The sequence below is a fragment of the Dermacentor andersoni genome, chromosome 1 (genome assembly GCF_023375885.2).
Source record: "Dermacentor andersoni chromosome 1, qqDerAnde1_hic_scaffold, whole genome shotgun sequence".
In the NCBI taxonomy this organism is placed as follows: Eukaryota; Metazoa; Arthropoda; class Arachnida; order Ixodida; family Ixodidae; genus Dermacentor; species Dermacentor andersoni.
The window spans coordinates 260,348,999-260,362,025 of record NC_092814.1 but is presented as its reverse complement, the minus strand read 5'-3'; the positions used below and the strand labels follow the sequence as shown (position 1 = coordinate 260,362,025).

Genomic DNA, 13,027 nt, shown 5'->3' with positions numbered 1-13,027 from the left:
TGTCACGCGATAGCTTCGTGATGAAAATGCGTTTAGATGATGTGGTCGGTAGCGGCGCCGCGTTTCTTCAACACTTGCGCTTACGGTTGCCGGGCGCGTTTGTCACCGAAATCTTCTGCCCGTCTGCTGTCGAAATGCATTGAAATGGACTCTTATTCTATGTGTAATACACATTTCGGTGGCATATATGGTGTTAAAAATATGTATTATACACTTGTAAAGCGATCTTTGAGTACTCTCTCTGTTCATAATATAGCACTCAGTGGCCGCAGCTTCTGCGATAATATAGTTTGGCTCAGAAATCAAATATCCCTATTTTATATCATCTACGTCTCGACGTGCATTGGATACAGAAACCTACTGCACCCGCCGTGGTTGCTCAGTGGCTATGGTGTTAGGCTGCTGAGCACGAGGTCGCGGGATCGAATCCCGGCCACGGCGGCCGCATTTCGATGGGGGCGAAATGCGAAAACACCCGTGTACTTAGATTTAGGTGTACGTTAAAGAACCCCAGGTGGTCGAAATTTCCGGAGTCCTCCACTACGGCGTGCCTCATAATCAGAAAGTGGTTTTGGCACGTTAAACCCCATAAAGAAGAAGAAGAAGAAGAAGAAGAAGAAACCTACTGCAGGGAAAAGAAGCACAATTGGCGCACTTTGATGCAATAAAATATTTATTAGGACCTCAATACAGTGTCTCGTTGCTTTGAGTTCTTCAGAAAGCTTGGGACTTTCCGTGGTGCAGACGCTGGCATTCAATTCTCTTGGGATTGTGAACTGAAAAAAAGAAAAAGAAAAAAATTAGCCGACGATTACGATAGTCCCTAATGCGAAATTTGAGCGCAGCTCTGTACGCGTTTTCATTTCGCGATATATTGACGCAAAGAATTTGAGAGAAACATGTAGCAAAGTCGGTAATCGTCGAAAGTGTGGTCTGCGGGTCCCGCGCGTTAGCTTTTATACATGACTCGCCGAATGTTCCAATGCAATCACTGGTGTCGCGTGGATTCTACAAAGTACTACACAATTCGCGTCGCCCGTAGGGCGCGATTACAAAACAATCGCAAACCATGACAATCGAAACAAGTGCGAACAAGACCGAACCAAGCAAACCAAACAAGCGCGAGCGAGAGCTGACACGAGCAGAGGATAGTACGAAAGGAGCGGTCCGGCTATGACCAGATACTTGTACGCTTCGAACGGTCGGGAGGGTCCGCATGACACCAGTTTCCCGCGCGCACGTCACTGAAGGTCACTGAGCCACTCTCATTGGCTTCCGCTGTTCGCGGCTCGCGTCTTTCATCTCACGCTCTGCGTTCGCTCTTTCATCTTTCGCTGTGCTCGTTCGCTTGGTTACGCCGCCGACGCCGACGCTCGCCGCAGGAACGGGCACCCAAGAGTTGCGCTTAAAAAAGTTAATAGTAAACATAGCTAAGCAAACTTTCGGAATGTGCGAACTGAGAGAATGCGTCGTACAGCAACCCGAATTAGCTGTGAAATTAAGTCGCAGGCATATATGACCTGAAGTTGTGCAGTGGGCTATATGAGGGACACTGCCGGCGAGTTCCCCGCTAGGTGCTTTAATGCGCATTCAAGACCACACGAGTGTTTTTGCATTCCGGCCCCATAAAAGTGCCGCGACTTGGTATCGAACTCGCGACCTCGTGCTCAGCATCAGAGCACCATAGCCATTGAGCAACCGCGGCGTGCCCGAGTCTCCGGCTAACGGTGACTCTATTACGGACTGGGCAGGCGTGAAATTAGGCTAGGTTTAAGACAGACTGCTTGCTTCATGCTGAATGAAACTAATTAAAGTGTTCCGTTATTGCTCTCTCGACACTTACATTTTAAGAGGTGGCTTCATTTTCCAGTGCACGATCTGCACCTCGGGCTTAACCCGTAAGTCCGAGGTGCACTTAAGCCCTTTCGGGTTAAGTCAGTAATGCGACAGTAGGTCAGGACGTATTCTGATTACTCGGCACAACGCTAATGTCTTATATGCATCCTGTAAGCTTCTTGTTGACTTCTTACCCTCAGCGAGTTGTGCTTCTGCTTCACCACTTTTCTTCAACAATTTTTTTACACATTGTTTGGCTCTCCTTTATGTAGAATCAATCAACAATAAGGATAACTGTTATAGTCCCAGTAGTTGTACGTCTTTAATTTTATTGCTGTATCATTTCGCAGAGTACTCAATCTGAGAAATTTACCGTCTCCGGGACTGTTCTGTGTGGAAAACTATAGGAGAAATAGCTGTACGTTTTACGGGCAGACAGCTGGACCAACATACTTTCCGTACTGCGAGGACAGCATCTGATGCACCAGTCTGCGCATTCAGAACCTTCTATTTCCCCTATTAATCACATTGACTCGTTTGTTTACACCGTCCTGTATTGCAGGCTAGCCAAAAACCGGGAGCAATCCTGGTTATCTCATCAGTCGTTTCTCTTTTTCTCTCACTTCTTAACGCCGAGCAGCACTGCACTAAAATGCGACGCTGAGGTCTTTAGCAAGTTTTCTATTTTCCAATGCAACTTTTTAGAGTAATATATAATCCACCGTATACAAGCTTAACCAGAATAGTGCCTTGCATTAAGTGCCTTCGACGATCCAGCACACTTTATTTTGTGCAAGGGCTTACTTTTTTCGCTTTCTTTTCAATTTTTTCATCTCTCCTTACTCTTCTCCCATTGCAGAGTAGCCAGCTGTATGTTTGTCTTTCGGTTAACCTCTCCGTCTCTCGCGTTCCATTTCTCTGTCGCCCCCTAGTTTCTTATCTGAAAGCACTCGCTCCACCTAGCTGGCTTTCCCACTTTCTTTTCGTCACATTATTTCGTCCAATATCACCCTGAGTCAGTTAATAGAAAAAATCTCTCAGGTATCTGAAATTTTACTTCAAATATACACGCCCAAACCGCGCCTAAAAAAAGAGTACACGTACATTTTCAGGTCCTCGTCTTCGTCGGTCGAACTTGTTACCAGACGCCGTAAGCACCAGGGCCGTAAGCACCAAGGCCATAAGCACCAGGGCCGTAAGCACCAACGCCATAAGCACCAGCTCCGTAGGCTCCCAGGCCAAAAGCCCTCGCACCAAACGCCCTTGAACCAAACGCCCTTGCACCAAACGCTCTAGCTCCGAACCCCTTTGCGCCCCAGACATACGACGTGGGAGCCAGGAAGGATGGGCCTGCGGCTGCGACTGGCACTGCTGCCGCCGGCAAGGCCGCGGCCGGAAAAGCCGCTTGGACCGGCAAAGCTACGGCGGGTGTCCCCACAAGTGCGGCCGCAGCGGAGCAGCGAAGAGACAGGCTGCGCAAAAATGTCTTCTCCGGCCGCTGCGTGGCAGATAGCATAACAGCGGTAAGCGTTTTCATCTAGCGAGATACGCGAACGGTACTATATGCAACAAGAAACGGCGTCTATGCACCGTGTTAATCGGAAATTCAGATCATTGAAGTTAGCTTGATGCCTATTAAGCCTTTTTCTGTCTTTCTTGGCGTTATTCAGCACCGACTCCGTAGCGTTTCTGGAAGAACAGTTGCTGCGAACACGACTGTTTGTTTCATGTTCTTTCCATTAGCTCTGTCGCGATTCTGTCTGCACTAGAAACCTAACGTGATCGCTTTGCCAGCAAGTTGAGCGTTCGTCACTTCGCTTCTGAACATCTCAAAAACATTTTTTTTCGTACACCTATTTTTTTTCATGTACACCTATTATTTCCAAGTTTAGTAAAGTTGGTAATTTTTCAAGTGCCAGGATTGCAGCAACATAACAGTTTTATGGCAATTCCTTTGCAAAGGGATTCTTACTGCCATTTTTTACTTTAGGATGATGTGGTGATCTATAGTGTATAATGAATCTTTAGAGACGTATGCTCGCACAAAGATAGGACGTCGAACGAAGAAGGGACACACAACATGTCCCTTCTTCGTTTGACGTCCTGTCTTTGTGCGCGCATAAGTCTCTAAAGAATAATGTACAACCAACTCGCCCAAAACGTAACGCTTCTGTATAATGAAGTTTGGCTGGCTGGCGCGGCGGACGATGAAAGTGTAATTTAATCTGAAGAAAATTATTGCTGTATTATACTGTTGGCCCTGGTGTCTTTTAGAGATCAAGGCGTCCCCAAACAATATTAGACCTAAAGGCCATACTGTCCCGCTGCTACTGCTAGCGCGGGAGAAAATGCTGCGCCAAAGATAGACGCTGTAGTAAAGTGAAGGCATGGTAAATGCACTACATAAGTATTTGTGATCCTGAAGAAATAAAATAATGACAACAGTTACTTCTTGATGTAGGAAGGTTTCAGTAAGATACTGCGTATTTGGCATGAGGTCATTTCAGCTGCTGCTAACATTGTCACGGCATTCGCTGGCAAGCCTAAAGTAAATTTCGTATTTACAATTATGATGTTGCATCGAAACATACTTCACGCAAGGGAAAACTGAAATGCACATAGTAAATGGGGATATCAAGATAATAAAAATATTACTGAAAGTTGTACTATATCTTTTATTCTTTTTTTATCCCGTCAAAATAGCTTTGAACTTTCAGTATGCCCACTTACCGTAAAGAGTGCCGTGAGGGCCCGGTCCTGAAACGAGAGACCAAAAAGAATTCCGTTGGGTTTCGGCATTTGACCTGTTGTGTGTCTCTTTGACCAAGTGTAAAATATGAGAAGTGCCTCAAAAAAAAAAAAAAAAAAAGAAGAAGAAGAAGAAGAAGAAGAGTACATGCACGCGAAGAAAGGATTCGGTACGAGAATCGGTGACGATGCGCCACCAAAGATGATCTCAAAGCAAAATAAGGCGGCGAGGGGAGCTGGGTTGGATAAAAATCGAGGCGAGAGAGAGAGAAGCTGAAAAGAGAGACCTCATATAGTAATAGCGCACGGATATAAATGACAGGCAAGCGAAAAATGGGAGATTTCAGGACGGAGTTGCTCCGTTCTCCGCACAAACAACCACAACGAGAGAAACCCGTGTCCATCGCTTCTGTAGTGCAGTATCTACTCATTCAAGTATATGCCGCGTGACACGCGACACTCCCCTTAGCGCAAATTCAAGCTAAGCTGCAGTTTAGAACGAAGATGGTAGCCCGTACGTGTCCGCGTTGAACACACGATGATATCTCGCACGCGAGCGGGCAAAAGCGAAAAATTGAATTTGTTATCGTTCTGCAACCTTCAGCCATGCAGTATCATTGCGATCTCAGCCTTTAGTGACCGCATTTCTTTCCGTGACTGTCGGCATCTGAATGAAAAAAAAAAACATGTATGACACAGGCTGTGCCCAAATGTTAGCCGTAGGGGATTTCTAGTGCTGCGCGTGTTTTAAAATTGGCGGCTTTAGAAGCCTCTGGGTCATTCCAGAACCCGAAGAGCCCGCCATCTCACCGTGCTCACAAAGGTGCACAGCTTCTTGACGGCGCATACGTCGTCCGTGCAGCCGAGGTTGTTGACGGCGAGATCCAGGCGGTCATTAAACTGCGAATAGAGTAAAGGTAAGCATTAAGCACAGAGCTTAAAGCGAGCAACACTAAAGAAAGCGACGCTAAACCATGTTGGACTGGTGAAGTGTTCTTTCAAAACTTTAATTTCGCATTTGACGCAAAATGGTTTATTATTACTGAACAAAAAAAAAAATGAAAATCGAATCGCAGAATCATACGCATTTGGGCTGGTTGGTTTATGGCTTGAGCAGAAACGGCGCAAAATAACGAGGCGTGAGAAAGGGACCGCTGCCTCAGCGCCATTGTCTGTCCCATTCTCACGTCCTGTTATTGTGTGCTCTTTCCACTAAAAGAACAAACCCACCCTCCTCCTTTTTTTTTTCTTTTTTAAATGCTCGCGGAAACCTCAGCGCCGTTAAATATGCGTAGTACATGCTCCTAGCTATTAGTCCGTTTTGAGAAAGAGGTCTTCAGACTTGCTAAGTTGAACCTCTGGTTCCCCCATTATGCAATGCAGTCCTTCTTTATAAACCGACAAAAAAAAAAAGAGACAGGTCAAAAGCAGCTGTTGTAAAAATTCAAGACATTACAGAGAGCTCGTGCGGGAAAGTCAGGGCGGCGTCATTACCCGTCTTTCGGTCTTGCGTCTCTTCTGCCTAACCATTCCTCCTCTCGGGGTAACTGCCAATCTCGCTGCTGCAGGAAAGGATATTTACTAATTTAAGCCTAATATTCGTATTTAGCGTCGCTCTAAAGTTGCTTCGGATAAGCATGGAAGCGCGGAGCAATCATGCTATTCGATATTCGAAGAAGGCTATGGTCGGATGACGCAACGGCGGGAGGGCTTTATACGGCAGAATGAATACTGCACCTACTGTCCCGAAGCCACAGGGGAAGCGTAATAAGATTTCGTGGTTGTAACACGCGTCATCACAAGGAGGGGCACGGACGCGAAATATTTTGCTGCTTTGTTAGCGCGAGCAGAGATAAAGCAATTGACCGCCCCGGCACTTACCTCTCCGGCTTGGTCACGCACGCAGGCCGCCTGTTCCTTGACCTGGTCCTCGGACGCAACTGGGTCCAGAAAAGAGAAAGCACGCATCGAATAGTGACATTTGTGGGTGTAACCTTGTCATGTCTATACAGTATTGTTGTCTACGCGGTTCAATTGCCTAAATTGACTCAGATAGGCGCTTCTGGAGGCAAATACCATGGAGGTTAAGTAACGGCGCGAAATGACAAAAAAATAGAAAGAATAGCACACATCTGGAGGCTCTAGCTGTTCACACTTGCTTGAATAGTGAATGTGTCACAGTTCTCCAAGACGCTAAGAGACGCGTTGGTGAAAATTCACCGTTATGCTGTACGGCACTGTGCTGCACAATCAAACAAGACAAAGGTACACACATAGGAAGCACAGACTTGAAGTGACAGATCGTGGTGGAACAAACGGCGTCTCTGAAACTCTATTGAGCTGCATCGTGAAGCTGTACATTGTGGCAGTTTCGTGCGTCTTCGCGCACGTGCATACATATCACTATTTCGGTTTCCTTCCATTTCGAAGCGAAGCTTTGCGAGCCCTCCCGGACTTTCCCGACAACGGCCGCTGAGTGCTGCTGTCTTACCAAATAAACCGTGCTTGGCAAACATAAATTACTTGCCCGATGGTGGGACCAAACCTCGCTGCACCGGCACAGCAGCCCGAAGCTCCAACCATACACTCGCACGTATGCTACTGTCGCGCCAGCGCCAACTAGTTTAGTTATCTTGAGATGATCGCCGCGTGTGTCGTAAGCACGCGTGCGCGAGAGCACTTGCCCGCGCGCACCGCTTTGCATTGCGCCAAAGGCGCAGGAATGAAATGGGCAAATTTAAAGCATCTGATCAACCGCTTCACAAAAGTTTTTCTTCGCATAGGTTCCGAGATGTGCGTTGGATCTGCATATTCTTTTATATTTACATCTTTCTATACCGTTATTTGCTCTTGTTTCTGTGTCAGCGTAATTCCCATGACTGCAACCTGCTTCATTTCACCTGCTTCTCTTTTTGTTATCATTTATTTTACGTATCTGAGTTACGCGGATGGTCGGCAGCGGGGCTTTTTCCATTTCTACAAAGGAATTTCGTGAAGAATATAAGTTCGCCTTACACTACTTCAATGAGGCCCTCGCCAAGCGAGAGTTGCTGTACCTTAGGCCAACTTCTCTGCCTTTCCCTCAAAAAGCTTCCACACGCCCTGTGAAGTAGGTGCGATTCTTAAAAACAGTCAGGTTGAAGTCTCTCGCTTAGAGGATGAAAAAAAAAGAAATAACAGTATTTTGCAGCCCGAAATGCAGTAAAACTAGATCATTAAGCCGGCTTAAACATTCGGCTGAGATGTCACGTGTCCTCTGACACTGCGAAACGGCAGTCAATTTGCAGAAATCCCTAGGAAATAACACACCGTAGGCAATGCTTGACTGGCGGGTTCTATAGCCCGTGCTTGTACGCTATATTCCGGTAGTATTCGCACTTCTTTTCATAGTTGAATAGTTCAGAAATGCATGCTCAAGAGGGAAGGGGTTGTGGCAGTAATTAAGCGCATCTGCAGTTTTCAGCATATCTAGTGTTCTTGCACATGCTCGAAAGCATTCGCAGGAACTGCAAGATATACAACTCGAAGGCCGCGAGTCTCGGCAATCCTCATTGTATGTGCGCAATACATGCAGAAAACAACAATTCACTTTCATCCGGAGCACGCTACTCACAGCATATGGCTGACTGACGAGCCGATGTGAACACTGCCGAGCAGACGAAGAGAGCGCATGCGAGCAGAAGCTTCATGTTGAGCGTTGAGGTAAGCACTAGCCCTGCAATGTTTAAGATGCGTCGAGCTCTCGAGTTGTGACAGGCACCCCCGTTGGGGAAACCATATATACACTCCTGGCGGTAAGGAGATCAACAAGAGAAGCAAAAGTGAATCTTCCCGGATCTGATAAGCATGGCAGAGAGGAGAGAGATGTTCCTGCAGCGTGGTCTATATGGTCGTTCATTGTCTACTTATGGCCTTCTTGCTTTACCCAGCCCGCCTATCTTTATGGTCTGTGCAGTTATGGAACGCCGCCGACAGCTTCCGGACATGTGCAGGCAGCAGCAGCAAGAGTAGCACGTCTTGTAGCGATAAAGGAACGCGCGGCTTCGCACCACTCGCATCCTCCCTTAGTGGCGCACTCTGTTCCCCCTATGAGCCGTAGACGTAGACGAGAAAGCTCTAGTATTCTCGCAGCAAACGTCGCCATAAAGTCACAACGAATGCTGCGCGAGAGGGGTACATTCTCTCTCTGCTTGACGGTGCCGGGCTCCTCTTCGTCGGGATACTTACTCCCTCCCTCTCATAGGTCCTGTCGGTATTCGCACTTGAATTGCCCGGCGGCTGGCTCACTTTTGTTTTCTCACTCGCTTCCCCCCCCCCACCGAAATTGCGGTTCGCCACGATTGCCTTATGGCGCTGTTGATCTGCCGGAGTTGTCACGTCCGTCGCAAGTTCACTGGCACTTGTACAAGACTCGAGAGCTATATACGAACAAAACTTGAAGCAACCCGGCAGCGTAGGCTTTTGTTCCAGATGCAATAATCAGGCTTTAAGCAACACCGATTACTCTGCATATCACAGATGCTGAGATGGCGCAAAGATATGAAGGAACAGCTGAGACGCTTTCTCTAGGGAAACGGAAACTACGTGGACTAATGAATGGGGTGAAAACTTTAAATGGTGGGGGACAAGGTGCGAGTTGTGAAAAGTCTTTTTGAATTTTCAAAACTAAAGCTTAGAAGCCCACGCCTCATAAGGAAAAGAAGAAATCATGCGTATACATCTACCAGTGGTTTCGGCGAAGACCTTAACTAATTATTAAAGATAACCTGTGGCTGATAGCAGCATTGTAGTCCTTGAGCTGGTCTGTACTCAAGGAAGCGGGTATTACTTTCAGGAGAAATAAAAATGCATAATCGTCTAATTAAAAAAATAATTAATTAGGTTTTCAACCAATTACCAATTACATTGTAGCCGGTGAGACTGCAAGGATTATCACTGGAAAATAATTTACAATTAAATTATGGCGTTTAACGTGCCAGAACCACTTTCTGATTATGAGGCACGCTAAAATAATTTCGTGGATGATATCATTTTCGAGATATGCGCCATCAAACTTGCAATAAAAATGTGTTGTGGTTCCAGTTACTTTTTTAAGAAAACGCTGTTTTATGACCTTCAGTGGGGTAGAAACTTGGGCAGAAACAGCGCAATTTATATGTCATTCTTTTCTGCGTATCTAGTTTTAACGCTGGTTTTACAGAATTTAAGCCGTCTAATGCATTGAAACACGAAAGCAACTGGACCTCCAATGTAATTATTCAGAAAGTTCGGGAATTAATATCTCAAATCTGGTGTCATCCCGAAAATTGGTTGAATCCGCCTTGCGATCTCCCAGACTAGAATCTTAAACTGCAATATGCAGCGTAAGGTAATTAGTTAAAAAGGTAATCTGAGACTTTTTGTCTTATTTGAGCAATGTAGCTCTAGGAATAAAATTGTGCTATCTACCACACGTGACTTCTTTTTTTTTATAGCTACTTAAAGAATTCGCAGAAACACTCGGCATACATGATGCCTGTTACGATTGCTGAAATAGAAACCTGATAGAAGAAGAGAAATTATGAAATGGCTAATATATTCAACGTCTAAAAGCAACACGCTGCCTATAAGAAACGTCGTAGTAGAGGGCTCTTGACTATTTCTGCTCCTTGATTTTTTTTTTCATTTATTTTTTATTGTATCTAAGAGGATGTTGGTGCCTCTTGGAGCTACTTCTCGACTCCTATGTGCAGTTCTTTAGCATACACCTAAATGTAAGTACACCAGCGCTTTTGCAGCGTGCCCTACCGGAATGCGGTCGCTGCACCCGGGACGCAGACCCGCGACCTTGTGCCCCGCAGCAGAACACCATAGCTGATTGGTCAGCGCAGCGGGTAGAGAAAGAATCGACTCAATTTAATGGCGGCCGCCAAAGTCGCGGAAGGGTACATGCTGCTGTTACCGACAAAAAGGAAATATGATCATAAAATGGGCAGACTTCAGCGATTACTCCAACCCTCACATTCTCTCTCAGTGGATACGGCAGTCTTCTTTGCTTGCTTGCTTGCTTGCTTGCTTGCTTGCTTGCTTGCTTGCTTGCTTGCTTGTGTGCTAGTTCCCCAATTAATTCCGCTCACCTACTACAGGAAAATGGCCAAGAATGTAGCAGGTAAAGCGAGGATGATGTGGAGTAGAAGGTGCGGCTGAAGAGTAATGCATTAACTGAAAGTAAGTACGCTAGGCATTCACGGTACCCGCGCATCCTTTCGCAAGCTGCTTCGTAAAAGGCTTCTCGCTTTTCGACCTCTACGACTCGCTATGAGGGAACCGGATGGGGATTATCCTTCTCAGTGGCCATAAATTCACAACGAATATCAGGAGAAAAGTCATGCAGTGCCATCTACAAGATTTGTTCGAAAGAATATTGTTTTCCTGTGCATTTGCAGCGCTCATACATCGGGGGTACTTCGTTGGTGGAAATCGTGCGAGGGGCTATGTAAAAAAAAAACAAAAAAAAAAACATCGACGAATTTAAGCGAATAGCCGAACGCTTAAAAGAAAATCTATTCGCTTTATTAAAGGCATGGGGCTCTTGACAACATATACTTGCTGCCGTGATGATACATGTTGGTAGCGTTTCTTGTTTTAATCATGGTGTAATTACGTATACATAACAGATTGTTAACCAGCACATCTCTAGCGGTAGTCTGTATGGACAGCACGTACGTCTGAAGGAGCTGTCTGTGACAGGTGGATCTCGGCGACGAACGCGCCCCGCAACGCGAACGCGCGCGCCCGTCGCATCGGTGCCTTTGTTCCAACCTCCGACCAGTAATTTCCAACCATCAACATTCCGGCCGTCAACCGCTGACCCCGAGAACGTGCGAAAGAGCCAAAGAAAGCTATTAGCTTTAGAATGTATCGTGGCGTTTTACGACGTCGTTGTTGACGGTACGCCGTCGATGTTTTCGAGCTTCTTTTCTGCCAACAGCTTGATTCATGGCGAATCATCCATCCCGGGTACGTGTAATGTTTAAGGCTTATCATCATCATTGCCATGAACTCTTCACTTGCGCCGGCGGCGCCACTTTGACGACCACGACGACGGATATTGCACACGAATGCACCGCCACCTTAGAATGTTTCGGCGAATATAACCTAGCATGTGGTTAGCATTGTTGACTACGTTGCTGATATGTAAGGGCCAGGAAAGTGTCGAGGTTATGTTGACGCCTAAGCATCTGTAAGAGGTTACAAGAATCCAAGGCAGTATTGTTAAGGCAATAGGCTGGAGGAGGAAGTTTGTTAAGAGTAACACGTATAGTTTTACACTTAGTTGGGTTTAGTTGCATTAACGATGCGTCATACGAGTTAGAAAAACCTTTAGTATCATCCTGCAGAATTTGAGTATTAGTATCACTGATGATGACGCTCATTGTCAAAGAGATATATGTTTGAATAAATTTTGTTGTGTAAGCCATTATTATGTATTATAACAAGAAAGGGGTCTAAAACAAATTTTTGGAGAGCAGTGGAGAGACGTGAGCATTTCATTAAACGAGCTGTGGCAGGTTGAGAAGAAAGTGTTCTCTCTACCTGAAAAAAGGTGAACGTTCAGGTTCAGTTTGCTAAGCTTAAAGAAGAGTAACTTATGACATACTTTGTCGAAGGCATTGTAAAACTGAAGAAAACGCTGTCTGCTCATGACCTTTTGTCTAGATTACAATACATGTCTGACTAAAAGAAAGCAATTGAGTTTCGTGCAACAAGCACTTTAGAAAACAGTGCAGTGCTCGTGTGGAAAATGTGCAATCGTCTATAATTAAATGATTTATATAATGATTTATTAAATAGAAAAGTAAGATAGGTTGAAGATGCATGTCCGAAATCGAAACCTACTGGGAATTAATATTATCAATTAGTGGAGGTTTTCCCAATATTGCCCAATATTCTACCCAACGCAAGTTCTATAGTAATACTAGAAAGAATGAAAATGTCAATATGTTTTAAAGCAAGCAACACAGACGCACTGAGGCGTCCGTGAAACGAAGTGCTGTTTTAAGTTAGCTTGATAGTTAAGAAATAGTTTCAGAAAATTCACTCCTAAGTGCTTCAATCGCTTTGATGTCTGTTTATTTCATAAGGTTGTACTTAACAATAAATTGAACCCTCGAGATTGCCATATTCTTCTCGATTGTAGCCGTGTTACTCCTAACCTTCTTCACTCTTCGTCCTCAGGTTCACGAAATTATGCTTAAACTAAAGCTGTAAAACCTTACGTCAGTTTCATCCTGATGCAATCATTTCTAGTCTCATCTAGCTTGGAGCCTACCAAGGTCAGAATACGCTTGAGTTTTGTTGCTAGCGACGATACAACGTTATGGCAGCCATAAACGCACACTTCCTTTCGTTTACCATGCAGTTCAGCCATTAATAATCATGAGCGTAACTGCGTAGGAAGTAG

At 45.4% G+C, this 13,027-nt stretch overlaps 1 protein-coding gene across 1 annotated transcript; it reads right to left on the bottom strand.

The window, feature by feature from the left end:
- Nucleotides 1-655: 655 nt before the first annotated feature.
- LOC126548421 (uncharacterized) lies at nt 656-8,331 on the bottom strand. The gene is made up of 6 exons (XM_050196565.3): nt 8,198-8,331; nt 6,466-6,524; nt 5,395-5,484; nt 4,567-4,593; nt 2,941-3,334; nt 656-776 (listed from the first exon to the last, which is right to left on the bottom strand). The coding sequence occupies exons 1-5, from the start codon at nt 8,271-8,273 to the stop codon at nt 2,975-2,977; spliced, it is 612 nt and encodes a 203-aa protein (XP_050052522.1). The 5' UTR covers nt 8,274-8,331; the 3' UTR covers nt 656-776; nt 2,941-2,974.
- Nucleotides 8,332-13,027: the final 4,696 nt, after the last annotated feature.